Raw genomic sequence first — 25,429 nt, 5'->3', positions numbered from 1 at the left:
GCATGCTTTATCCTACTTTTAGTGTAGGATTTTATGTAAATATGCCAACGAAACTGAAGACTACTAGTAACTTGCTTCATTTTTGTTCGTTTTGGCCACAGCAAGCGCATGTATTGAATTTTGAAACGATCAAAACGTGTTTAGGCAGGCCAATGACATATCTTGTCTCTTACAAAAGAAGAATGAATTCTTAATAACAATAATAGTAAGAGAAAGACAACACCCACTATTTTATTTATTAACGACTTTGTTTACATGGCGAAGTTAAGGCATTAATGCCTTCTCTTCCACTTAACCAATAATTACGGGGGTCAATTGTTTTCTTTACAGTTAATTGTATATAATTAAAAAAGAAAGGAGATAAATGAAAATAAAGTAATAGAATAAAAATAAAGTAATGAAAGTCGAATGAAAATAAAATGAAAGCAATACAGTTTGAATACAAGTAGTCAAATCGTGGATTAACCATTAATTACATTGCTCATTATTTTTACTAACACAATGAAAAATATAACTGAAAAGTAAAATTAAAAATAAACGCACTACAGTTTCTATATGGACACACACACACACACACACACACACACACACACAAATACCTACATAGAAAGCAGATTTTGTGAGCTAAATTTATAACGCTTTCCTTTCTGGGAATATCATCTAGGTCCAATTGTTTAGCATGTATAATATTAATTGTCTCTTGAATGTTACAACTGAGGAGGAGGCTTGGATTTCGGGGGGCAGTCTGTACCAGTGTCCTGCAGAAGTAACGGTAAACGAATTGGCGTAGAAGTTAGATCTGTGGAGAGGAATGGATAACAGAGATTTTTCACGTGATCTGGTGTTGCGGGAGTGAAAGTCGGAAAGATATTGAAACCGCCCGGAAAGGTATTTTGGATCTCTTATTTCTAGGGCTTTGTACAGTAGGACAAGGTTGTGGTAAATCCATTTATCACTTAATTTCAGCCACTCGACCTTCGCATAATACGGTGTCAAATGTTCGGAATATTTTAGGTCGAAAACGAAGCGGACGCAGGCGTTCTGGATTCGCTGAAGGAGTTTAGCTTGCTCGTGATTAACGTCCGAATAAACATTGTCACAGTAATCAATAATAGGAAAAACAAGAGATTGGACAAGTTTGGTTTTCATACGTTCGGGGAGGAAGTTTTTAAGCCGGTAAAGAGAGTGTAGTGCACCGAAAGCTCTTTTACAAACGGAGTTTACGTGTTCTCTCCAGGTAAGATTATTGTTTAGCGTAATTCCCAGATTTTTAACCGTGGTAGAGAGAGGCAAATGTTTAACGTTGACCGTGAGCTTAGGGAGATTGAATTCGTCAATTTTGTTCAGAATCTTCATGGAACCTACGAGCATACACTGGGTTTTGATCGGGTTGACGTGCAAGCCGTGGTCTACAGACCACTTGTTGATTATCTTCAGGTCGTTGTTTACACATTTGGTTGCATACAATATTTCTTGAGGAGGGAAGGAAAAGTATAATTGAAAGTCGTCGGCATAGATGTGATACCTACAGTGATTAAGCACAGACGGGAGGTCGTATATATACAGTGTAAACAGGAGGGGGCCCAGTGCGGTGCCTTGAGGAACGAACGCCACAGGGGATGCTTTTCGAGGATGACTTTCGATATGGGTCGACGACACATTGTTGACGTGCTTCCAGATAGGAACGGAACCAGTTAACCGTAGAGTTCGAAAAGCTGAATAGGGGTGAAAAGAAGGCTTTGTTTAAATCGAGAAGAACAAGCATTGTAAGTTCTCGATTGTCCATGGCTAACCTAATGTCGTCGGTTACGTTGACGAGAGCCGTGCATGTGCTGTGGTTGCTACGAAACCCAGATTGAAAGTGGTTTATTAGGTTATTTCGTGCTGGGAAGTCACGGGTTTGACCACTAATAAGATGTTCCAGAGCCTTAGACAGAGCTGGGAGGATGCTGATTGGTCTAAAATTATTTACATTGGTGTTTATTTTAGTCTATTCGTTTTAGTCTAGAGACTGCACCCAGTAGAGGAAACTAAATGCGGCTTCTCTTTTAGAGTGGGATCGGATCAATGGCTTATCTGTTGTATCCAATCCATTAACAGCGGTGTCACTTCAACAGAAACATTCAACGCTCAATATCACGGCAAGGTTTTAGTGAGTCATAACGTAATATGGCAATTGAAGAGTTCATAGTCTTTTCGGTTGAAAATAGGTTTTGAAAAAGGGGTGCTGAAAGGGGCGCGGAAGATAATTAAGTGGTGCGGAAGCACCCCTTCGCACCCCACTGGCGCCGTATAAACTGGCGATTGACCGACCCATCATTTTAATTTCAGTCAATCAACGAACAATATGATATTCACTCACTACCAATGGATAGTGGTAACGTCGTCGTTACCAAGAGACCCAGGGTTCGATTCCCGGTGGTTCAGATCCCACTTTAAACCGTCGACCTCGTGGCGGGGTGGTTAGCACAGCGCTATACGACACGTAAGGTCCCTGGTTCGAATCCAAACCTGGGTATGAGTGTTCCTTGTGAGTGTCCCTTCATCAATTTTATCATATCATGACTCATCCTCATCTTCACGATCAGCAAAAAGTTCTATAAAAGCAAAGTAAAATCAATAAACAAACTGTAGATCTAAACTTGATCAGCTTATGTGTGCATAAATGAAGTGGTCTTGAAAAAAAAAATCAACCTCAACACCTGTAGCACATTTATTTTCAAATATTTCAAGTTACAAGCCTTTCTATTCTATACAATTAAACTCATATATTTCCATATTTTACACACAACAACAACATTGGAATGAGAAAATATCATCGGTGGAATTATCTAGTCAAAGGTATCGTAGTGACCCTCCCTCAGCTGGAGATTCAGGTTCTGTTTCATTCGTGACGTAATCCTGGAGTTGAACTCCATCCCCTGGAGACTGTTTCTGGAAGGCCCTGCTCAGGGCGTCCCCGACAGCCTGGTGGTTTCTGCCCACCCAATCAACGTTCGCTCGGGCTCTCTTCAGGGCCTCTTCGATGGCGTCGTACTCTTCGCTGAAGATGTCGCTGTTTGTCCTGCACAGACTCTCCAGCTGGAAGACAAAAGACCATTCATCAGACTTCAAAGATCTTGCAATAGATCCTTATCACCCCCCACTCCCCCCACGCTTCCTAGATGTAGGGTAAACAACTTGTTGTCGAGTAGCAAATCTACATATGCGGGGAAACATCCACACCAGTTACGAATGTTACGCTCCCATGCAATTTAAATATGGACAGGACGGAACAGGAGTAATCACGGCAGTTTTGCATTTTTGAAGTTTCGGCAACATTACACGCACGGCCATGAAAATAGGCGACTGGGCAGAATTGCGCTGGTGCCACATGTGGGAAAAGCAAAGCGAGAGCGCAACAAAAGTAGCTGTTTCCCCGCACTGTGTGGCAACGTCAACCGGGCTGCGTTGCCTAGTTCGAGCGTCAGACCGGGACACTTATGTCATCCCTGACCTTTCGAGCAAATACTGTCAGTTTGTATCACATGGATTACAAAGACCAACTCTACAACGATATCTTTCTTTCTCTTAAACCTCCGAACACGTCAGGTTGTACTTCGACGTGGCAACAGCGCGAACTTCTGCCACCCGCCTAATTTCATGGCCGTGCGTCAGACCGGGACACTTATGTCATCCCTGACCTTTCGAGCAAATACTGTCAGTTTGTATCACATGGATTACAAAGACCAACTCTACAACGATATCTTTCTTTCTCTTAAACCTCCGAACACGTCAGGTTGTACTTCGACGTGGCAACAGCGCGAACTTCTGCCACCCGCCTAATTTCATGGCCGTGCATTTAGATACCCTGCCTTCTAGTTTCGTTATTTGTGGCCTTTTTCCCCTATCCTGGTTTGCTTTGTTTTCATAATTTCCCCTTTCGGGCACTACTGTCGTGCTAATACGGCATTTAACATTGTACAGCGTGTCCACAAAGTCCTGCTACCATTACAATGAAACTTAGCTCCTAAACTATATGAGATAAAGACATGCGGTTTTTTGCAACTTGTTCTACAGCTCTCAAAGTTTTAATAAGTGGTGGTATTTTATTATTATTATTATTATTTTGCAGATTATGTTGTGAGCGACAATGACTTCAGCACAGGAGAAAGCACAATGTGTGTGGTATGCTGAGTCTGGTAATTGTAAATAAAATTTTGAGAGCTGTAGAACACGTTGCGAAAAACCGCATGTCTTTATCTCATATAGTTTAGTTAAGTTTCATTGTAACGGTAGCAGGACTTTGTGGACACGCTGTATTATATTGCAGGACTTAAACTAGATATAGGATAAGTAGCTAGACCTGATCATTTCTATTCTATTACATATATTTGCCTTTGTATATCTTCTGCCTTGTCCTAAGTGGTTTACGTACTTAATTTATTTGTTGTATGTTCAACCCGTTTCTGCGACGTTCAACCATCTGAATAGCGTCCAGCGAAGACGCTGCGTGACTTGTGTTCCATTAAGCCAGTTGCGGTATGCATTATCTTATGGGACTTGCTGCTTCGTATATGTATTATTTTTAAGTGAATCTCGTCTCGGCATTTTATAAATCCGCCTTCTAGGATCCCATTGACCGATGTTGCTGACCGTTGGGTTGGTATGATGTTGCTGTGCGAAGTTTAAAATGTTAAATATAAAATACATATATTTGTCATATTGTGACGTCATAATTTGTTTGGACGCAATTTTGTAATTCGTGTTCCTGTTGCTAGGTGATGTGAATTATTGATGATTTTGTTAGTGTAATCGAAGGAAACAGTGTCATTTCCAACATGATTTGTTGTTTGTGAGAGTAGACCGTGCGGAAGTAACACCGGAAGATATTGTGGAAGCTTACGGTCTTTTTTATGAAAAGCCTTAAGTGCTTCCCATGTCTGGTGGCCTCATTGTAAGCCGGAAAGTCTCGTGGTTCTCCGCGAAGCAGTAATAGTAAGTATATATAGAGTGATAAAGAGCGGGAACTAACAAGTATTTAAATCTAAATAAGGAAATAATCTAGTTCATTCCTTATCTAAGCTCCATTAGTGATGTTGTCAAACATACAGGGTTAATTATCATTACATAAATTTACATACATACATCATTACATAATATTCTCTTTATAAAACTTCCATAGCTCAGACCAGTGGTTCCCAACCGTGGCTGGCTTACAGGGGTGCCGCGAAATGTTCCAATATTTTCACAATTGTATATTGAATCAATGCTATGATTGTTCCAAATATGTGCTAATTTAGTACTTTTTACACATAACATGTTTCTGAATTTGAAATACGTGTTTATTTTTTAACTCGAGGCAAGCGTTGCAAGTTTTAGATAGGCCTACATTCTGACTTGGGCGCCGCGGAAAAAAATCTTGAAACAAAAAAGTCTGGGAACCTCTGAGTTCCACTATCTATGGTTGAAGATATAATTTCCGGTTATGGCTGGGCTTCCTGGTGTACTTAACAGGTTGTCTACCAGTCTGGGAAAACTGTAAATCCTGTAAAAGTCATGGAAATGTCAGGGGAATTTACTGTGTTTCGGGAAAAATCAAAGACTTTCCTGTTCCAATGCACTGAAAGAAGGTTTTTGAAGAGATGAAAACCGAATAAGCAAGACATTTTAAGTTTGTTGTGAACAAAGTACGCATGCTTCAGTTCGATATACTAGGTATTACTGGTAGTTGAAATGCTCGAGGGAGAAGGGGTCATGTTTTGAACTATGTAGAAATCTGTTACAGTAATTGAATATTTGAATTTACCACTTTCTTCGGCATATCCTATTAGATTTTAGTAATGTTATCTATGGTGTAATTGCTGTGTTCTTTCACAATAACATACTCTTCTTTTCTAATACATGAAAGTTCACTCTCCTGATCCGACAGTCAATTTCTGTTCAGTTTCCCTTCTCGTAATTGCCTTTATGAAGAACACATCGCGCTTCGAAGCCAGGGGTCCCGGATTCGAATCCCGGCCTGTACATGGATGTTTGTGAGTATTCTTCATCAGTTTCATCATATCACTCATCCCCATCTTCGCAATTAGACAGAAGTGTCATAAAAGCAAAGTAAAATAAACCAAATTAATAAAATCAACAATGAACATATGAAGTGAGTTATAACACCATTAAGCCTTGTTTCCATGATATAAAAACTAAATATGCTGACCAAGGCAGAAATTTATTTTATTATAAAACATAAACTAAACGTAACGTTTCAACCTTCTAGCAAGGTCTTCTTCAGACTCTGTACCAAGTACAAATGTAACAAGGTACACAACAGGCAATATATATACACAAACATTACTCCCCTCCAGACTATTAGAAAGTAGTTCTGGAACAATCTAGCAGATGGCTTTCCCTTGTCAACTGTACTTTCACCTGAAAGAGAATGTCGCTGGACTCTTTATCTCACGCTCTATTTCCATCATTCTTCTCTCCTCTTTCTCTCTTGTCCTTTCCACTCTTTCTAACACCTTCTTCCATTCTTTGTTTATCTTCAGTCCCGCACTACAGTTCATTGTGTCTTCTTCACCTTTCTTCTCTATTTCCTTGGCCTCCTTCCATTTTTTTCACTAGCATTCTCTTCTCCCTTCCTATCTGCTTAGCCTCATCCCACTCTATGTCATGTTCTGTTTCTCTCGTGTGTTTAAATATCGCATTTCTCTCTCTCTCTTAAGTCGTACATCATCCCTATGCTGTTTCAACCTGTCTTTCAGCCTCTTTTTCGTTTCTCCTATGTACACACTCTGACATTCTTTACATTTCACTTCGTAGATAATCCCTTCCTCTTCCTCTTCTCTGTTTTCCTTTTTCTTGTTTGCATTCTTCGCTATTCTTAAGATGCTTCTCCCTCCCTTCCTGTAAGTTTTAATGCCCGCTTTCTAAGCATTTTGCATATCTTTTCTGTGGTCTTCCCCAAACGTTACGTTTAGTTTATGTTTTATAATAAAATAATTTTCTGCCTTGGTCAGCATATTTAGTTTTTATGAAGTGAGTATTCGACAAAAACTTGGTTAAGTGACATTCGAAATATAGTGCGTACTTAAATATAGTAACTTTCTTACACCTATGTTTAACTACATGAATTGTCCTAATGACATGATCTGAGAAACCTAGAAAAGTCAGGAAATTTTGTTTTCACAAAATTATACACACCATGTTTAATCATTAAATAAATATGTTTATGCTGTAACCAATTTATCATGAAACCACAGTCCCAAGTTCAGGTTGTAATGGTTTTAAATGTTATTGTGGCATTTGTCAGAATTGTTTGTTAATTATATATTTGATGCAATTGTTGAATGTAACTTGTAGCTTCAAATTGTTAACAATCAAATACACTTGTTGTAACAAACTTGGTGTTAAAATGATAGCGGTTCATCAGATTGAAGTAAAACATTTCCTTGGAACATGCATTAATAGGCTAATCGGTACTATTTAGCTTACGTGCGTCATTTTATGGCTCTAGGATTTAGTGGAGGGGGAAGTTAAGTTATCCTACTGCGTGGTTAGACTCAGGAAATTTACCTTACCTTGGAGGAAACTGTCGTGGGTGAATCATACGTTAGAGATAGGGCAACATGCGGCGTGCCTAAGTGGCCAGAGCTATGCACAACAGGCAAACGTCCCGGGTTCAAAGACATGGCCACCTCAAAATATTTGTATTCTCTATGAATTCATCATTCATCCCCATCGTCTTGATTAATGCAAGAAGTGGAAAAGTGACGGAAGATAACACAAACAGAAAATAAAAGATGGTTCTTAGTACTCTGAACAACTCGAACATCAAAATCAGATTCTGAAGCTTCGGTAAAAATTTATAGTGAAGGAAAATGAAGTACTACAATTGTCCTGTACCATTTAGTGCATTGGCCTTTGCGATATAGAATATAGTTATTGTACTATGCATAGTTTTGATTAGAACATGATTTTTTGAACAGTTTGAAATCTATGACTTGTTTCAATCAGAAAATGTGTCGGTATAGTCAGATAATTCTTGAAGCGAATAATGAAGAGTTATCTCGGGATATCAGCCAGGTCAGTTTCAAGTCAGCTCTGCACTTCAAGTCCTTAAGACGAGAGGTACTTAGCTCTCTACTTCAATCCTCCAAGATGAGAGTGATGTTAACTCTCGAATTGAATCCCTAAAGATGAGAGAGACCTTAACATTTGACTTCAATACCTGAAGACAAGAGGGACGTTAGCTCTCGATTCCAATCACTAAAGATGAGAGCGATGTTAGCTCTAAACATGAATCGCCGAAGGTGATACAGACCTCAGCTCTCGATTTCAATCACTGAAGATGACAGCGAAGTTAGCTCTCGAATTCAATCGCTGAAGATGGCAGTGACGTTAAATCTTGACTTCAATGCCTGAAGGTGAGAGGCACGTAGCCCTCCACTTCAATCCTTAAAGATGAGAGTGATGTTAGCTCTCGAATTGAATCCCTAAAGATGAGAGAGACCTTAACATTTGACTTCAATACCTGAAGACAAGAGGGACGTTAGCTCTTGATTCCAATCACTGAAGATGAGAGCGATGTTAGCTCTAAACATGAATCCGTGAAGGTGAGCTCTCGATTTCAATCACTGAAGATGACAGCGATGTTAGCTCTCGACTTCAATCGCTGAAGATGGCAGTGACGTTAACTCTTGACTTCAATGCGTGAGGGTGAGAGACACTTAGCCCTCCACTTCAATCCTCAAAGATGAGAGTGATGTTATCTCTCGAATTGAATCCCTACAGATGAGAGATACCTTAACATTCGACTTCAATACCTGAAGACAAGAGGGACGTCAGTTCTCGATTCCAATCACTGAAGATGAGACCAATGTTAGTTCTAACCTTGAATCCGTGAAGGTGAGAGAGACCTTAGCTCTCGACCTCAATCGCTGAGATGGCAGTGACGTTAACTCTTGACTTCAATGCCTGAAGGTGAGAGGTACTTAGCACTCTATTTCAATTCCCGATGATGAGAGTTATGTTAGCTCTCGAATTGAATCCCTGAAGATGAGAGAGACCTTAGCATTCGATTTCAATACCTCAACACAAGAAGGAAGTGAGCTCTCGATTTTAATAGCTGAAGATGAGTGATGTTAGCTCTCGACTTCAATTGCAGAAGATGGCAGTGACGCTAACTCTTGACTTCAATGCCTAAAGGTGAGAGGTACTTATCTCTCTATTTCAATCCCCGAAGATGAGAGTGATGTTAGCTCTCGAATTGAATCCCTAAAGATGAGCGAGACCTTAATATTCGACTTTATTACCTGAAGACAAGAGGGACGTTAGCTCTCGATTCCAATCACTGGAGATGAGAGCGATGTTAGCTCTCGGCTTCAATCGCTGAAGATGGCAGTGACGTTAACTCTTGACTTCAATGCGTGAAGGTGAGAGGCACTTAGCCCTCCACTTCAATCCTCAAAGATGAGTGTGATGTTAGCTCTCGAATTGAATCCCTAAAGATAAGAGAGACCTTAACATTTGACTTCAATATCTGAAAACAAGAGGGACGTTAGCTCTTGATTCCAATCACTGAAGTTGAGAGCGATGTTAGCTCTAAACATGAATCCGTGAAGGTGAGACAGACCTTAGCTCTCGATTTCAATCACTGATGATGAGAGCGATGTTTGCTCTCGACTTCAATCGCTGAAGATGGCAGTGATGTTAACTCTTGACTTCAATGCGTGAAGTTGAGAGGTAGTTTGGTCTCCACTATAATCCCCGAAGATGAGAGTGATGTTAGCTCTCGAATTGAATCCATTAAGATTAGAGAGACCTTAACATTCGACTTCAATACCTGAAGGCAAGAGGGACGTTAGCTCTCGATTCCAATCACTGGAGATGAGAGCGATGTTAGCTCTCGACTTCAATCGCTGAAGATGGCAGTGATGTTAACTCTTGACTTCAATGCCTGAAGGTTAAAGGTACTTAGCTCTCTATTTCAGTTCCTGATGATGAGAGTGATGTTAGCTCTCGAATTGAATCCCTGAAGATGAGAGAGACCTTAACATTCGACTTCAATAACTGAAGACATGAAATACGTTAGCTCTCGAATCCTATCACTGAAGATGAGAGCGATGTTAGCTCTAAACTTGAATCCGTGAAGGTGACACAGACCTTAGTTCTCGACTTCAATCGCTGAGATGGCAGTGACGTTAACTCTTGACTTCAATGCCTGAAGGTTAAAGGTACTTAGCTCTCTATTTCAGTTCCTGATGATGAGAGTGATGTTAGCTCTCGAATTGAATCCCTGAAGATGAGAGAGACCTTAACATTCGACTTCAATACCTGAAGACAAGAGGGACGTTAGCTCTTGATTCCAATCACTGAAGATGAGAGCGATGCTAGCTCTAAATTTTAATCCGTGAAGTTGAGACAGAACTTAGGTCTCGATTCCAATCACTGAAGACGATAACGATGTTAGCTCTCGGCTTCAATCGCTGAAGATGGCAGTGACGATAAGTCTTGACTTCAATGTGTAAAGGTGAGAGGTACTTTGCTCTCTATTTCAATCCCGGAAGATGAGAGTGATGTTAGCTCTCGAATTGAATCCCTAAAGATGAGAGAGGCCTTAACATTGGACTTCAATACCTGAAGGTTAAAGGTACTTAGCTCTCTATTTCAGTTCCTGATGATGAGAGTGATGTTAGCTCTCGAATTGAATTCCTGAAAATGAGAGAGACCTTGACATACGACTTTAATACCTGAAGACAAGAGGGACGTTAGCTCTCCTATTCCAATCACTGAATATGAGAGTGAAGTTAGCCCTCGACATCAATCGCTGAAGATGAGAGTGACGTTCGTTCTTTATTTGAATCTCTAAAGATGAGAGTTACGTTACTTCTTGACTTGATTCCGTGAAGATATGAATGACCTTAAGTCCCTGAAGACAAGAAGGACGTTAGCTCTCGACTTCAGTACCTGAAGATGAGAGTGACTTTAGTTTTCGAAAACTCGGAAGGATATCCCCAAGTGACCTGTCTGATATCCAGAGAGAAGATCTTCACGTCCTACAATCATATGACCCATTTGGGTGAAGGTAATAGCAAATACCTGGTCGTAATCCGTCTCCTCGCTGATCCTTCGAGCCACAATTTGGATCATCTCTGAGAGCACTGTGATGTCAGACGAGTACCTAAAACAGTGTTTGGAAATGTTTTTACTGTTTACTTGATGTTACATGCATCTTTGATAAATACATTTTCTGCAAGGTGCATATACAACAATTTCAGTAGTCGGTCTTTTCCAACAGGACCTCCGGATTCAAACGCATATGATCTGCCCTGTCAATTCCCAGAGATTGTTCCAATATTTTTTTTTCGATTCGGCGGAAGTGGTGTGAATTGCGTGAGAAAAGTACGAGGGGGAGTGATATTATTTTGGAGATGTTCATTTCCAATCACCTGTTTAAATTTATGTGTAATGAGTGACGGGAGTTTCCCTATTTCCTTCTCAGCGTTGCAAACTTTTGAAGAGGACAATACCGAATGCACATGGCAAACGGGCCGTATTTTTGTCTCCAGGTCCGTACGCTTGGTTTAAGAATTTCTTAGGGAAGTATTAGGGATAAAACTGCAAGAGCAAATTTTGACAACCTGTGCATTTAGCGTACAGACTAAGGTCATGTAATTTGCGTACATGTACGGTGAGGACCGTACGGTTGTCAACGCTACGCTTTCACCACTCGATTTTCCTCCTCCTCCTCTGCCGACATGCGCGGTCCTGCTCTACAGTTAGCTGGGACAGGGTATAGGGATCAAACGTGTGAAGATTTGGGTAACACAGTAGTGTATCCAGAAAACATCAAGGGAGGGGCATAAGATAGTAAATTAGTCTACTTCGCCGCACTTTTTGACACACTATGTTCCTCCACCGGGTATCGAACCCGGGACCCCTTGTTTACAAAGCTACGACTCTACCACTGCGCTTATTAAACCTCTCATCCAATAGATCGTCAGTGGTAAAATATATATATATTTCAATTGTGTTTTGGGGTGTAAGGGGGAACCTTTCTAAAGACACCTAAAATATCAACCACTCTTCCACGTAGTACATCCTGGACTTCATTTTGCACACTAACGAGACTCTGGCGTCTGGATTCAAACCGTTGGACGTGTGGTATCTGCTGCCCATGTGAGTTTGTGATTGTCGATTCATCAATTCCACCTCATCACCATTCATCTTCAGCTTCGCGAATCAGTCAAAAAATGGCAGAAATGCGAAGTAAAATAAATCAATCAATCAATCAAATTAATTGCGTTTTTGAAGTTTTTTTCAGCACTCTTAAGGATTCACCGGAGCTAGGGAGATGGTGCGAAATCATTGAAGACTGCGTGGGGGGGGGGGGTCTTAGTCCTCGCACACATATATAATAATAAGATACACACATTAATAATGCTATTAAATAAAAAAGTAAATTACTAAATATTTAATAATACATTATTATTACATACATATAAGGCAATTAATTTGTTATTTTTATAGATTTCAGATATTTATAAAGTAGGAAACGAATTTCTTTGCTAACTGGTTTAAGATGTCAATATATTGCAAAATAGTTAGAATCAAGCTGGATTGATTTAAATCAGGTGATTTTAAAAAATCGCTGATTCAAATCACTTGAAATAAAATAATTGATAGGATAAGGATTTTGTAGATATCAGAAACCCTTTTTGTGAAAGTACATTAATCTCGTAATCATTTTATGGTGTTTAGGTGGATGGAAACTAGGTGGAAAATGGGAGGACCAGGGTTGAAAGTAAAGGGGTGCCAAAAATCCACCTGGCTCAGGTGTAAATTACGGCATGAGTATTCTGCTTCTTAAGTAAATCGCGGAGATGAGAACAAATAACATAATTAGATTTGTACTCACAGGTCGTAGATCTCTGTAAAGTTGTCTATTAGGTATGCTTTGACTAATATGTAGCCGCCCCTCCTGTCGCAGATGGCTGTGAGCGCTGTGAAAATGTCTTCTGACTTGATCACCATGTTCTCATGTAGTCCCAGGGCGTCTTCCAGATACCTGGAAAATTCAGCAAATTTTTCTCTCGTCTTTTGTAAATTTTACAATAGTTGCGTGCACTTTATGCATGTCTTGATATAATTGGAAGGGTATGAGATTATTTCAGAACTAATTTGAACGGATTCACTCAACTCAATAACGGAAAATCATTCATCGGCTTATGACTGTTGCGATTAATCTAGAGGGATAGGAAAGCAACGTTAAATAGATAGAACAGCAACAGTACGTCCACTCCCATGATACCATACACAGCTAAATTTGCATGAAGCATTGTTACACTGGTTGATGTTTGCCCTCCGTGAATAAATTATACGGGGTTTATACGTCTACGTAGGGCGATAATACTGTACTAATAACAAACCGTACGTACCTACACTCTGCTTCGGGAACCTGTGGAGCAATGACGCTACCTTATTATCTCTTTAGGTTTACATTACCCGGCTTGTCTGTAGAAAAGAATTAAGAATCATAAGAATTTGAGGGCGTGTATTAATGTTTCCATAACAACAGCAACAATCACCTCACTGTACAGATCTTTGTTGGCTGACAATAGCTATCATAGAATTGAAAACATTTCCTTAAAGCAAACCATTGCACATTGAAACTAAGGGCTCATGTGGTGAACTAACAAGGAGTATTGTAATAGGTATGCCCAAATGAAATGGAGACTACGGTTATATCTAAAGCATATTATTTGAAAGAATATTTGCATTACATAATATGTGAATTACAGTTAATGTGTAACATGATACCTACACGTAATTGCCATTGATATGGATGCACTGATCCCAGTGCGTAGGAAGGGAGTGGATGTCTTCAGTGGGTTGCTTACGGATCCAGTTTTCCACAGTGTTCTGCACTCCTTGTCACAGGTGAACCATTGACCTTTCAGTGATTGTTTTAAGAAGCCGAAGATATGGGAGTCACATGGGGAAATATCGGGGCTGTGTGGAGGATGTGTGAGGAATTTGTGAAGCATGCTGGAGGAATCCATAATGCACCCGTCCGCACAAAACAACTCTCGCCAACCGAGGAACAGCAGGCGAAGCCGTTCGCTACATCTGCAAACTGGGACAAACACTGCACCATCTTTAGGCAAAAATATTTACCTTCTTCGATTAGATACAATGCTACTACAGCAAAGGTCTCCTTTTCATTTGGGCATACTAGATGAAAATATCCCAGATATGGCACTAATGTTGGAAGAAAATAAATAGGCCTAAATAATTTTCAGTTCCGTACTTTTTGCTCGTTACTCTTCTGTTCTTATTGTCACAGTTCGTCCTGTTATGTTTTTATGCTACAAGGCATACTTATGCAGATTTTAGGTCATAGAAACCTAGCCATACTCATATAAATTGTTGTTGTGCTAAACTATAGAATCCATTTTCGTTTTCCTCCAGAAACTATACTACACCTTTTTGCTATTAGGTAGTCTGTCTTGTAGACAAAATGATGCGAATTTAACTGTTTTCTTTTATGATTTCCCAGCACACTTCTATGGAATTTGAATCACCGCAAATTATATTTTAATAAGCGCAAGTTTTAGTCTGAAGAGGATATATGTTTATCTCAAATTGAGAATAACAATGAGTAAAATAAGAAATTTTAAAATAACGCATACGCCCACTTCTATTACAAGGGAAAGTCAATTGAAAATCCTAATATGTTTTTCTTTCTTATTTAGTAGATTTCTGTATGTAGGGTTGCACAAGTTTTCTGCATTTTAGCACAGATCTATTGATGATCTACATATATTTTCAACTTTGAGTTAGTGCCTGTATACCTTAGGAAGCATAAGTCTTTGGGGTCGACGTGCAGTTACTTGTGAACCATTGCGAAGGCCTTGCCACCCATCTCCCTGCGAACTGAGGCCATTGTCAAACTTTTCCTCCATTAGTAAACTTGCTCGCGTGGTAAACATGCACACATATATTGAATTTTCATTTGCCGAGAAAGTTCTGTAAGTTTTAGGTCGATAGAAGGCAAGAAACCACTCCTCTTCAGTGGTGCAAGCGTGTAGAGGAGGCGCCATCTTTAAAATAACAAGAATGGCGTTTTGAAGCTCACTTGATTAGTGTTGCAGCCTTGAGGTTGTTTTGTAAATAATAACAATTGATACCTCATGTAAACTGAGCTGTAGATATACAGTCTGCCTTACAATTTTAATTGTATTGTAGAGTTTTTCATTTGACTCTTGTAATATTTAACGGTCAAACGGAAAATCCGTGTGCGCAGCAGTACCTTCTTCAAAGACTGCAGTTTCGTACCCCAAAGGTTTTACTTTGTACACAAGCGCTCCTACTTCAAAGTCAGTACTGCAGATATTTTGGTGGATGTATATCTCGAAACATCAATTCTGCATGACTTTTAAATGTTCGAAATACAGCTTAGCATAATCTAAAGGTTCCAGAACATGGTTCTCGTGGGGAAACAGAAGAAAAGTCACGAAATATCTGTTGTTGATAATGACTACACTTTACACAAAGGGTTGATTCTTTAGGTTTGAAAGTTAATCTTGAATGTTTCTGAAACTTATTTTTCTTTCAGGAGAATGGAGAACAGTGACACAGACAGGATTGGACGAGGACCTAACAATCACAATGCCATATGCAGTTGGATAACAGGATATGTAAGTAATAGGCATTAGTTAAACCAACTTTACAAGTGAAATTAATGTTTATTACATTTGTATTTTCAGCTAGCATTACGTTCAAGATAAATACATAAGTTCTTAGATTTTTCTCATTACATTGCCACTCATCCCATTCTTTGGATTCTAATTTGTGTATATCAGGGGTACCCATCCCCCCCAAGCTCTATGATGCACTCCCTCCCAAGGTAGAACATTCCCCCCGCCCCCTTTATGCCGAATTATATACTTCAATTATTTTGGTCAGACAAGATTTGCGGAACGATATAATATAGACATATGTAAACAATATACTTTAGTTATTGTTTACAATATGGACGTTCACATGTATATTTGACATTTATTGAAATAACACGTTACATAAATGATAAATTTGCAAATTTGTTGCAGCAAACTTATTGTTAATTTCGTCATTTTGCACCATTTTTAAAATATCGGACTCAAGATGAATAATGTTTCCGCAGTAAGTCCAAACCGATTCTAAAGGCATATGAGTTGGTGTCCCATTTCAACCCCATCGCCGCGATCACCTACAGGTAGGTAGAGAAACTGTACATAATAACCATAACTAAAAATCAATAACAAGTCAATCAAACGAAACGATCCCTCCTATTTTTGTGTGAAGATATATAGAATTGGTAGCTAAACTATAAAATTTTGTCCCCCCTCAAAATTTCCCATCCCCTGTGGGCACCCCTGGTGTATATTATGCCGAAAGCTTCTCATTTTAATTTTGTTTTACAATTGGACATATAACCTCTAGCATTTCTTTTCCTCATTGTAATCCTTAGTGCGTATTTCTTACAAGCAGTCCGTGCACCCATGCCTAAGCCCCTAATGTCTACAGTCCCAGCTTTTCTCTACTGGAATTACCCAGATTGCAAATTCTGCCAGTTTTCACTAAACGGAAAGCTGGGCATAAGTTATGACATGATGAAATTGAATAAGGGACGTTTTACAAAGAACGTCTGGTCTCATAGCACACTGTACTATCCACTCTGCCACATAGTTCGCTTTAATTAAAATTATATTGTAATTGTTATAACATAGTTAGTGCATATCAATATGCACACTCATCGGCAATAAAAACGGGATACCTAATCTCTTTTTCTGCAAGGTGTTATGTGTGTTGTCGAACTCTACGCCGATAAATGAGCTTTAATAGCAACATTTCCATGGCAACTTCTACCACCACCGTAGAGTTAGGCAACACACATTACACCTTGCAGTGAAGAGAGTATTTCAGGATATAGGCGTCCCATTTTTTTTGCCGGTGACCGTACATTGAGATATTTAAAAAGTAACATTTTATTAACTGGAAAACGTTTAAAAGCAATAATAATGCAATTATTACAGTCTGTTTAACATTACTAACGAATGAAATCGGCAATAATAGTTACCATTAACATTATATGTAATTAAATTTTACTTATCCCGGACTATAGTGTGTAATGGTGGGTAATGATAATAAAGACGACTTACCTCTGAAGTAACCGCGGTGTCTCGGTGCACGCGAGGGCATAGAGCAGCTCCTTCCTCTCTTTTTCCGTCTTGGCTTCCGAGTACATTTGCAGGAAATACTTCCATTCGACTTCGTCTCCTTTTCTTATGGCTGTACAGTACACTGTGCGCCTCAGGGCGGAAGGTATTCTGTGCAAAGGCAGACACAATTTATCTCTTAGTGCAACATAAGATTTCATTGAGAGCTATACTCAGTATTTAATTTTCAACATCTCATGTTGTGTAAATTCTCTACTTTCAGCTACAATATATACAAAACAAAGGATTATCATTACAATATGAGTAAGGAATATCTCCCTACATCCTAGAAAACCTAAGGAGAACTATAATTTTACATTTTTCTCCAATTCCGCAATAGTATGTAAAATTACGAATATTGACGTATCAAAATTATTCTAACTTGAAATGTGCATAACTTAGGAAATGGGGGGTTAGTGAGACCTTGACTAACTAACTCTCTAGCCTTCTTAAACCCGGAGGATTATGACTGCAGGACAGAAATTCCACGGTAATTATTGCAGTTGTTTTGTCACTTTTTTAAACAAAGGAACATTAATGGATTATTTCCACTCTTCTGAAATTCTATTGTATTCTCATGTATCCTCGTGTATCTATGGTATTAACTCACACGAAGTCTATTACTAATTGCATCACCAAATGCGAATAGTTGTATTTAAAAATACTCACTGATCTTGTCTGACTACCCACTGCTTGAAGATGGCCGAGGTATTCTCTAAGCACTGCTTCACGTCCATCTCGCAGGCCCACTTAGTGACGTCAGCAGACAGGAGAGATTGAAAAATGCTGTCTTCCGATGGTGAGAGAGTCAAGGAATACTCATAGAGGGGGGTCAGCAACTGGCTCATAAATTTCTGCAATTATTGAGATAATTTTTAGTAATGAAATTTCTATATTTTTCCTAAAGAAGCTAAATAAATTTTGAGACTGCTGTGAGATTTTTTATACTACTTCTTTACCAATCTCCGTGACAAGTTGTTAATACAGCGTGCTACGACGCCCGGGATCCCAGGTTCGAACCTCAGCCTGCCCCTTCATTAATTTTATCATGTTGTCACTCATCCTCATAGTCACGATTAGCCAAAAGTTGCAGAAAAGCGATAGTAAAAAACAAAAGTCAATAAAATCAGCCGGTGTCCATTGAAGTGCACTTTATAGGGGAAAGAGTTGGCGACGTTAAGGAAAAGGTTGATTTTTAACCACTTTTATTTCACCAAAACGTATAATTTTTGGCAGTGACATAATATGGTATCTTTTCATAAAGATGACCAAGTTTCAATGTGAGAACTCATAAAGTGTCCGGACTACAATAAATGTAAGCAAAGGTTACGTTTTCGTCAACTTAACCCCACCTGCTGGGTAAGATGACGAGGCATTTAAATAATGGTTTCAATTTATTCTACTTTACGTACTAGACATGCCATTATCTTTTTCTTTTGACTTGCTATTCGATTTTAATCATTAGGAACTTGTATTGCTTAGCTTTCGTTGTCGTCATTTCTTCGCTTAACAATGGGGTAAGATGGCGAACTCCGATATTGCGTTGTCTTTCACTCGTCAACTTACCCCACACCGTAACACTTGTTTTTTCCCCTTAACACCGTGAAAAGGCATAACGACAACAATGCAATACGTATGTCGAACGCTACAATCATTAAGGTAGTGAAGCAGTACAAGCAGCAAAGTGAACCTATACTTACCGCTCCACACGATGACCGCAGAACCTACTTGAACTTAACACCAGCACCTAACACAAACAACCTTCTCTTGTTACTCCCCCTCAGTAACTGCCACAGGGATTGTTCCGCTTCCAGTATATCATGCTTGCACACGTCACCACATGAGACTCTCAGCTCCTGCCATCTATGATATTTTGGGCCAAATTCGAGACTTCGTCATCTTACCCGCTTCACCAACTTACCCCTCTTTCCCCTACACAGATACACTAATCGGGACGGGACCTTCATCTTAAAGTTGAAAACGAACCACTAAGCACCTTCACCGGGTATCGAACCTGTAACCCCTTGAATTACAAGCAGACGACGTTACCACAACGCGAGATTGCTGTGAATAGTGGCATAGTGGTAATGCTGTCGCCCCGTAATCAATGGTTTTATCTTCGGCGAAGGCACATTTCACAATAGTTCGGATTGCAATATAGACAGTAAGTCCAGTCCCGATTATCGTAAAGTGGGCATACAAGAAAAAAATATTATTGGCAAGAAGATTCTACGAAAACTAGCGTACATGTCATGCTGCATTTACAGAACCTTGATTTTCTTTTGGGCCACCCGAACGCGTGCCTGCGTAACAGCTTGAAGCACGCCGATTGCCGGCGAAATCAGAGGTGCGTAACTCTTCAACTCAAATATTTCACAATCACAAGTACAGTATCACGTGTTTTTTTCAACAGATGTTCGAACTGTTTTCCTTTTACTTCCATACATTATCCGGGAACTTTTCTAACGTAGGAAGCGGCCCCGGCGCCCACCCAGCCTCGAATAACATGGGTACCTGGGGGAAACCTTGGGGGGGTAAAGGCGGTCAGGGGCGTGATGCTGATCACATCATCCCCACTCACGACCGGATGAAGAAAGTGTGGGGCGTTACCCCCACACCCCTATACGCCTTCATGGCGTATTGTCCATAAATATTGTAAATCTTCACAGCTAAAAATCGCTTGCTTACATTTCTGTAAGACTTTGTTTCCACATAAGAATCATACATAAAAATTATTTGCTCTAAAGTGTAGGGGAAGGGGTACAAATATGGAATACCAGTTTGTTGTTGAACATTCAACGCCACATTAGAAAAAAATGTATGTGAGAAACTCCCCTCCTCTTCCTTAATTAGTTCTTTAATACAGGGTGTCCCAAAAGTCCCTTAAGAGCCGTCCTAGAGACGTGTAGTGTAGAGATTGACATGATTTGAGTATATAGTAATACTGTATGGGTAAGGGGAACATGATTGCTGTGGGTGACCATGGCGGCGGCCATCTTGGTATCCGCCATATTGGATGGAGGTCAAATTTTTTAAATGGGAAGGTATATGTGTGGCACATAATTTTAGGCTAGAATTGCACCAGAAACAAGAATATGAAGCGAGTTTTCAGATATCTTTAATCTGTGAAAAGTTATTGCGCTACAAAATGTGCTCACTGTGCTCGCCATGCTCCCGTAAACACATCCGTAAGCGAGTCTCCCATGAACGGCGAACATTCAAAAGAGTTTCGGGAGTGATAGCGGCACAGGCCTCAGTGATTCGTTGTCGAAGGTGATGCATATCACGTATTGGAACTGCATAAACCATGGCCTTAAGATGGCCCCACAAGTAAAAATCAAGGGGAGTAAGGTCTGGGGACCTGGCTGGCCACTCCCTTGGTCCTCGTCTGCCAATCCACCTACCACGAAATTGGACATCAAGGTACTGCCGAACAACGTTCCCATAATGAGGTGGTGCACCATCCTGTTGAAAAAATTCTGGGAAAGACCCATCCGGCATACACACTGAAGGTAAGACAAGATCGCGTAGCAACTGCAGGTAGGTCTCTGCATTCAATGTCCCCTCAATGAAAAATGGACCTATGATTTGGGTATTCCAAATTGCACACCACACCATAACTTTTGCTGGCCCAACCACGTTCCCCAGGTTTACCCAGCGCGGGTTCTCAGACGACCAATACTACATGTTTTGACGGTTGACCTCACCATTGGTATAAAAAATGCCTCATCGCTATGCAGAATGTTTCGCCAGAAGTCAGGGTCACGTTCAAGTTGCACGACACACCACTCACAAAACTCCACCCTCCTATCAGGATCATCTTCACTGAGATGTTGTTGCATTTGCATCTTGTAGGGATGCCACTTATGTTCTTGCATAATCCTGCTAATCGAACTCTTGCTAACACCACATTGGGCGGACAGTCGTCGAATACTTTTTTTGGGTGACTTCACGAATGATGCCAGAACTGCCGTTGTTGTTTCTTCATCCGTGGCTGTTTTTGGTCTTCCCGATCGACGTCTATCGTGCACTGCACCCGTTTCTTTAAATCGCTTCATCACATTGGCCACACTAACATACGACACTGGCGGCCTAAGCGGATGTCTTTGATTGAAATCATTGGCAATGTCCCGTGAACTCCTTTCGGCGGAAATGAGGATGATCTCAATTCGTTCCTCATTCGATAACATCATGTTCTTTGTCACTTACATCTGCAACAAATGAGATTTGATATCTGTTATCACAATTTACATACTTTATCATATGTCATCATTTATTCAACATTGCATCAATAACTTTTCACAAATTAAAGATATCTGAAAACTCACATCATATTCTTGTTTCTGGTGCAATTCTAGCCTAAAAGTATGTGCCACACATATACCTCCACATTTAAAAAAAATTGACCTCCATCCAATATGGCGGGTACCAAGATGGTCGCCGCCATGGTCACCCACAGCAATCATGTTCCCCCTACTCATACAGTATTACTATATACTCAAATCATGTCAATCTCTGCACTACACGTCTCTAGGACGGCTGTTAAGGGACTTTTGGGACACCCTGTAGAATATAAAGTTTAGACTACGTAACATTATGGTAATTATTTATCAATAATATTTTCCTAAAAGTTGCTCCACAAAAAAAAAATGGTGTACAAATATGGAATACTAGGAACATTGTGCAGAAAATGAACATATAAACACAATTATAATGAAAACATTAAATAAGTGAACATTGTAAAGTCACAAGTATGGGAAAATTCATGAACTTCACATGTCTGTATCACTAGGCTACTTATTTACTTACGAAAGTCGCAAATGTAAAGTCCATTATCATATCCTGCACATTCAAAATGAGCCCACGTATCACACATTTCGCACTTAACCCATCCTTCTTCACCCTTATCATCAGAAAATCGTCCAGAACAGAAGAGACATTCAGCATCGTCAGTACTTGGTGTTCTGCCATCTGACATACTGAGATCAGAAGAGTCGTCTTGCACGCTGAATACGCCGACACTGTCCGAGTCTGGTGATTCTCGGTCCTTTGGTAATGGCGTTTCCCCCTTTTTCCGTTGTTTTTAACAGGCTGTTTCTTAACAGTAGTGGACATACCAATGGAAATCTTATACGGTGATGAAGTCAGGATATTACAGGTGCCTGCTTTCCTTCCCCTACTTCCTTGCCAATTCTTAATTGCAGGAGCAAGTGAGTTGTCCCATGGGGTGGCCACTGCACTTCTGTCAGAAGGTCCGGCTCCATCTTCGGGTTTGGATCCAGATACAAGTCCATTGCCAGCTACTTTCTGAAGGGTGACGTCATGTATGGTTGAATCAGTTGATTTACTAGGCCTACTGTTCTCGTTGTGGTCTCCGTGACTACATGCAAGACAATCTGCATATATATATATATATATATATATATATATATATATATATATATTTATATAAATGAGGTATAAATATGGAATACTACTATTCCATATTTGAGCCACTATTACAGTCGAATATCAAAAGCCAAAAGTGTATTAAAACTCACCCGAACAATGTACGTAAATATACCAGAATAAAGCCTGATTGTTGTGCTACAAAACTGTATACCATGTATTTTAATTCTGTATACTAATAAGAAGCACAAGGCAAAAAGTTACCTACCTCCAAACTTTTCACTTCGGGTGGGAAACACAATATCACTCTAACGCGCACTGTTTAACTTCGAGCTGCGATCCAACAGCTTCCTGCGGTGGTGAGGGACACTGGCCATCATTTCACGTAGTGCTTGCTAGAGTGCAGCAATTGCCAGGCGAGACATAATGGTGTTCCATATTTGTACCCCTGTTTCATATTTCTACCCCTTCCCCTACTTACGTTACGGATTTATAACAACATTTATATCACTTATCAACACTCAACACTCCTCGAAATATCACCTTAGCAAAGTACACAGAAGCTAATGTAAATCCTCCACATGCCATATTATGTGCCACGTTTCGACGACATGGATCTGTTCTCGATAACACGTTGTTGATCAGAGTTACTTCTATTGTAGTGTTCCTCAGTGTGTTTATCGAAGAGGAACTTGACGAAACATGAGCTTGGAAAGCGACCAAATTGAGGGGAAACTCGCATCCGATTTCGCCGGCAAGTGGCGTTGTTCCAATCGCCCCAAAACGTACGTTCCAGTGGCACAATAACCAAACGAAGGCACTGTATATGTCGCCATGATCCGCTCCGTCGTTCAACTCTTTGACCACGGAATACGCGTCTGGCTAACAGCAAACTGATACCTAAAATAACCAGTCCTGGAAATTTTTGAACGTCCCTTGAACAAAACTATCAACCTGTTCTCTTACCTTGAAGCTCCCGTAGATCTCGCTACCTTCAAGCATACTCTTGACGTACTCCAGGCTGCTGAAGGCCGCTTTCCAGGGCATGTAGTCGCGCTCCTTCACCAAGTACTCCAACAGCCGGAAGGCTTGCGAGTACGGAACGTGGCCGGCCCTTGCTAACTCCATGACGTCACTCACTATGCCCGCTCTCGTCAGTGGCCTCACGTTTGTGTACCTCTTCGACTTCAGGAGCATTGCTATCAACGCCCAGTTTTGAGGGTCATAGTTCACGCGGTACAGCCCTATTGGGGTTTGAAATCAAATACAGTAAAACTGCGGTTGTAAGTTATCGTTAGGTCGCGGTGGTCGCTGTTAGACCCTTAGCAACAATCCTTTATGTGAAAATGTATAATATACGACGAACGTAAATACATAAAAAATAGGAAATAAATAACGCTGTTAATTTTTAAGAAAGAAACGTGTTCCAATTTGTGAAATTTCAGGCAACTGGAACTGTATATAAAGCTGAATAGGAATATGTAGTTTGTATTCCAGAAGCCTATTAACGGTTTTATTCAGTGATATGATTTATTTGTAGTAAAATGTGTCGGATATGTAAATATATATTTATATTTAAGTAATTTAATCAAAATATGGAATCAAATAATACTTAAAATTGTGCATTAGGTTTACATGACATTGATTATAATGCAAGATTCAAATACAAAAATATGCGTTATTTTGTGGTACCAAAGCAATGAATTACCAAACTTAGTTTTAAGTGCTGAAATGTGAATCTCTCTATGATGTCCCCAAAGACAGATTTATTTTGTCTAAAAACTGATCTCAATATTGCATGAAGTAATGTCAATACATTTACCACGAATGGTTTAACTTGCATTCTCTATTGTTGACAATAATGTTAGAATTATAGATGCATTGTCTATTGTCAAGATTTGAAATAAACAAAGTATCAAACGAACAGAATACAGATGAATGGAAAACCTTTGGTATTTAACACAAGAAGGCAAAATGTGGTAACAACATGTATATGGAATGCAAGTCGATTTTTTTTGAAAATATGGAAATTATGTGCTAAATATGGAAATTATGTGCTAAATATGGAAAAGTAACTTTTCAAGTTTACATACCGCAATCCACAAAGATAACATAAAATAATATTGATCTTACAATATGAAGATATGTGTTTGCATGTAAATCCTTTCCCTGGTAGTTAAACATGTGATTGATGCCTTTTGAATTTCGGCCTTCTTCTAGCATTCCTCAGGCTCTGGTGGAGCCAGTACAACCCTGAAGCTACTAATGTAATGCAAGATGGGTATTATAATAGTTGCCGTCTCTATCCTACCTGCAGCCTGGATGTTGAATATGACCCAGTCCTCTTTGTCCGGGAGACCTAAGATGACAATGTCTTTGGAATCTCTCAGCCACGCCTTTGGCGTCGTGTCTTCAAAGTTTGGGTAGCTTTCATCTGTAAAGGTTAGAGGAATCCACCACGAGTGAGTTCCTTTCGCTTCGGCTGCTTTGTCGCTGAAGAATCGCTTCTGTAAGGAGAGAAATTGCACGTAAATGGTTAAAGTTTCTGAACTCTGATGATGTTACGTGTCATCGCAGTTAAACCCCGAACGGAAGACCATCTTTCCAGGAGGTTGCCAGCTAGGACTGCAAGTCGCTTTGCCCTTCCGCCAGTAACTAGAGAAAGTCCCAACAGTTAAAATTCAAATTTGGAAGCGTCACGGAGGGCAGTCTCCTCTCAGCATTCGGGGGTGGAATTATCGCTTCTCCCTTTCGGCCTTAACTGGCCCTAGGGGTACTGCTTTCCCCGTTCCGCCTCTAAA

General features: G+C 40.0%; 1 protein-coding gene across 1 annotated transcript in view; it reads right to left on the bottom strand.

Moving 5' to 3' along the window:
- LOC145999353 (uncharacterized) overlaps window positions 1–25,429 on the bottom strand; it is a 266,207-nt gene that overhangs the window by 109,356 nt on the left and 131,422 nt on the right. The window contains exons 21-27 of the mRNA XM_083136293.1: window positions 24,940–25,135; window positions 23,595–23,872; window positions 17,910–18,094; window positions 17,184–17,351; window positions 12,899–13,048; window positions 11,080–11,161; window positions 2,837–3,081 (exon numbers count right to left, since the gene is read on the bottom strand). Of these exons, the coding sequence (XP_082992419.1) occupies window positions 2,837–3,081; window positions 11,080–11,161; window positions 12,899–13,048; window positions 17,184–17,351; window positions 17,910–18,094; window positions 23,595–23,872; window positions 24,940–25,135 (1,304 nt within the window). The remainder of the gene's footprint in view (window positions 1–2,836; window positions 3,082–11,079; window positions 11,162–12,898; window positions 13,049–17,183; window positions 17,352–17,909; window positions 18,095–23,594; window positions 23,873–24,939; window positions 25,136–25,429) is intronic.

The sequence above is a fragment of the Lepisma saccharinum genome, chromosome 15 (assembly GCF_977018435.1).
Source record: "Lepisma saccharinum chromosome 15, izLepSacc3.1, whole genome shotgun sequence".
In the NCBI taxonomy this organism is placed as follows: Eukaryota; Metazoa; Arthropoda; class Insecta; order Zygentoma; family Lepismatidae; genus Lepisma; species Lepisma saccharinum.
This window is presented reverse-complemented; position numbering and strand designations above follow the sequence as displayed.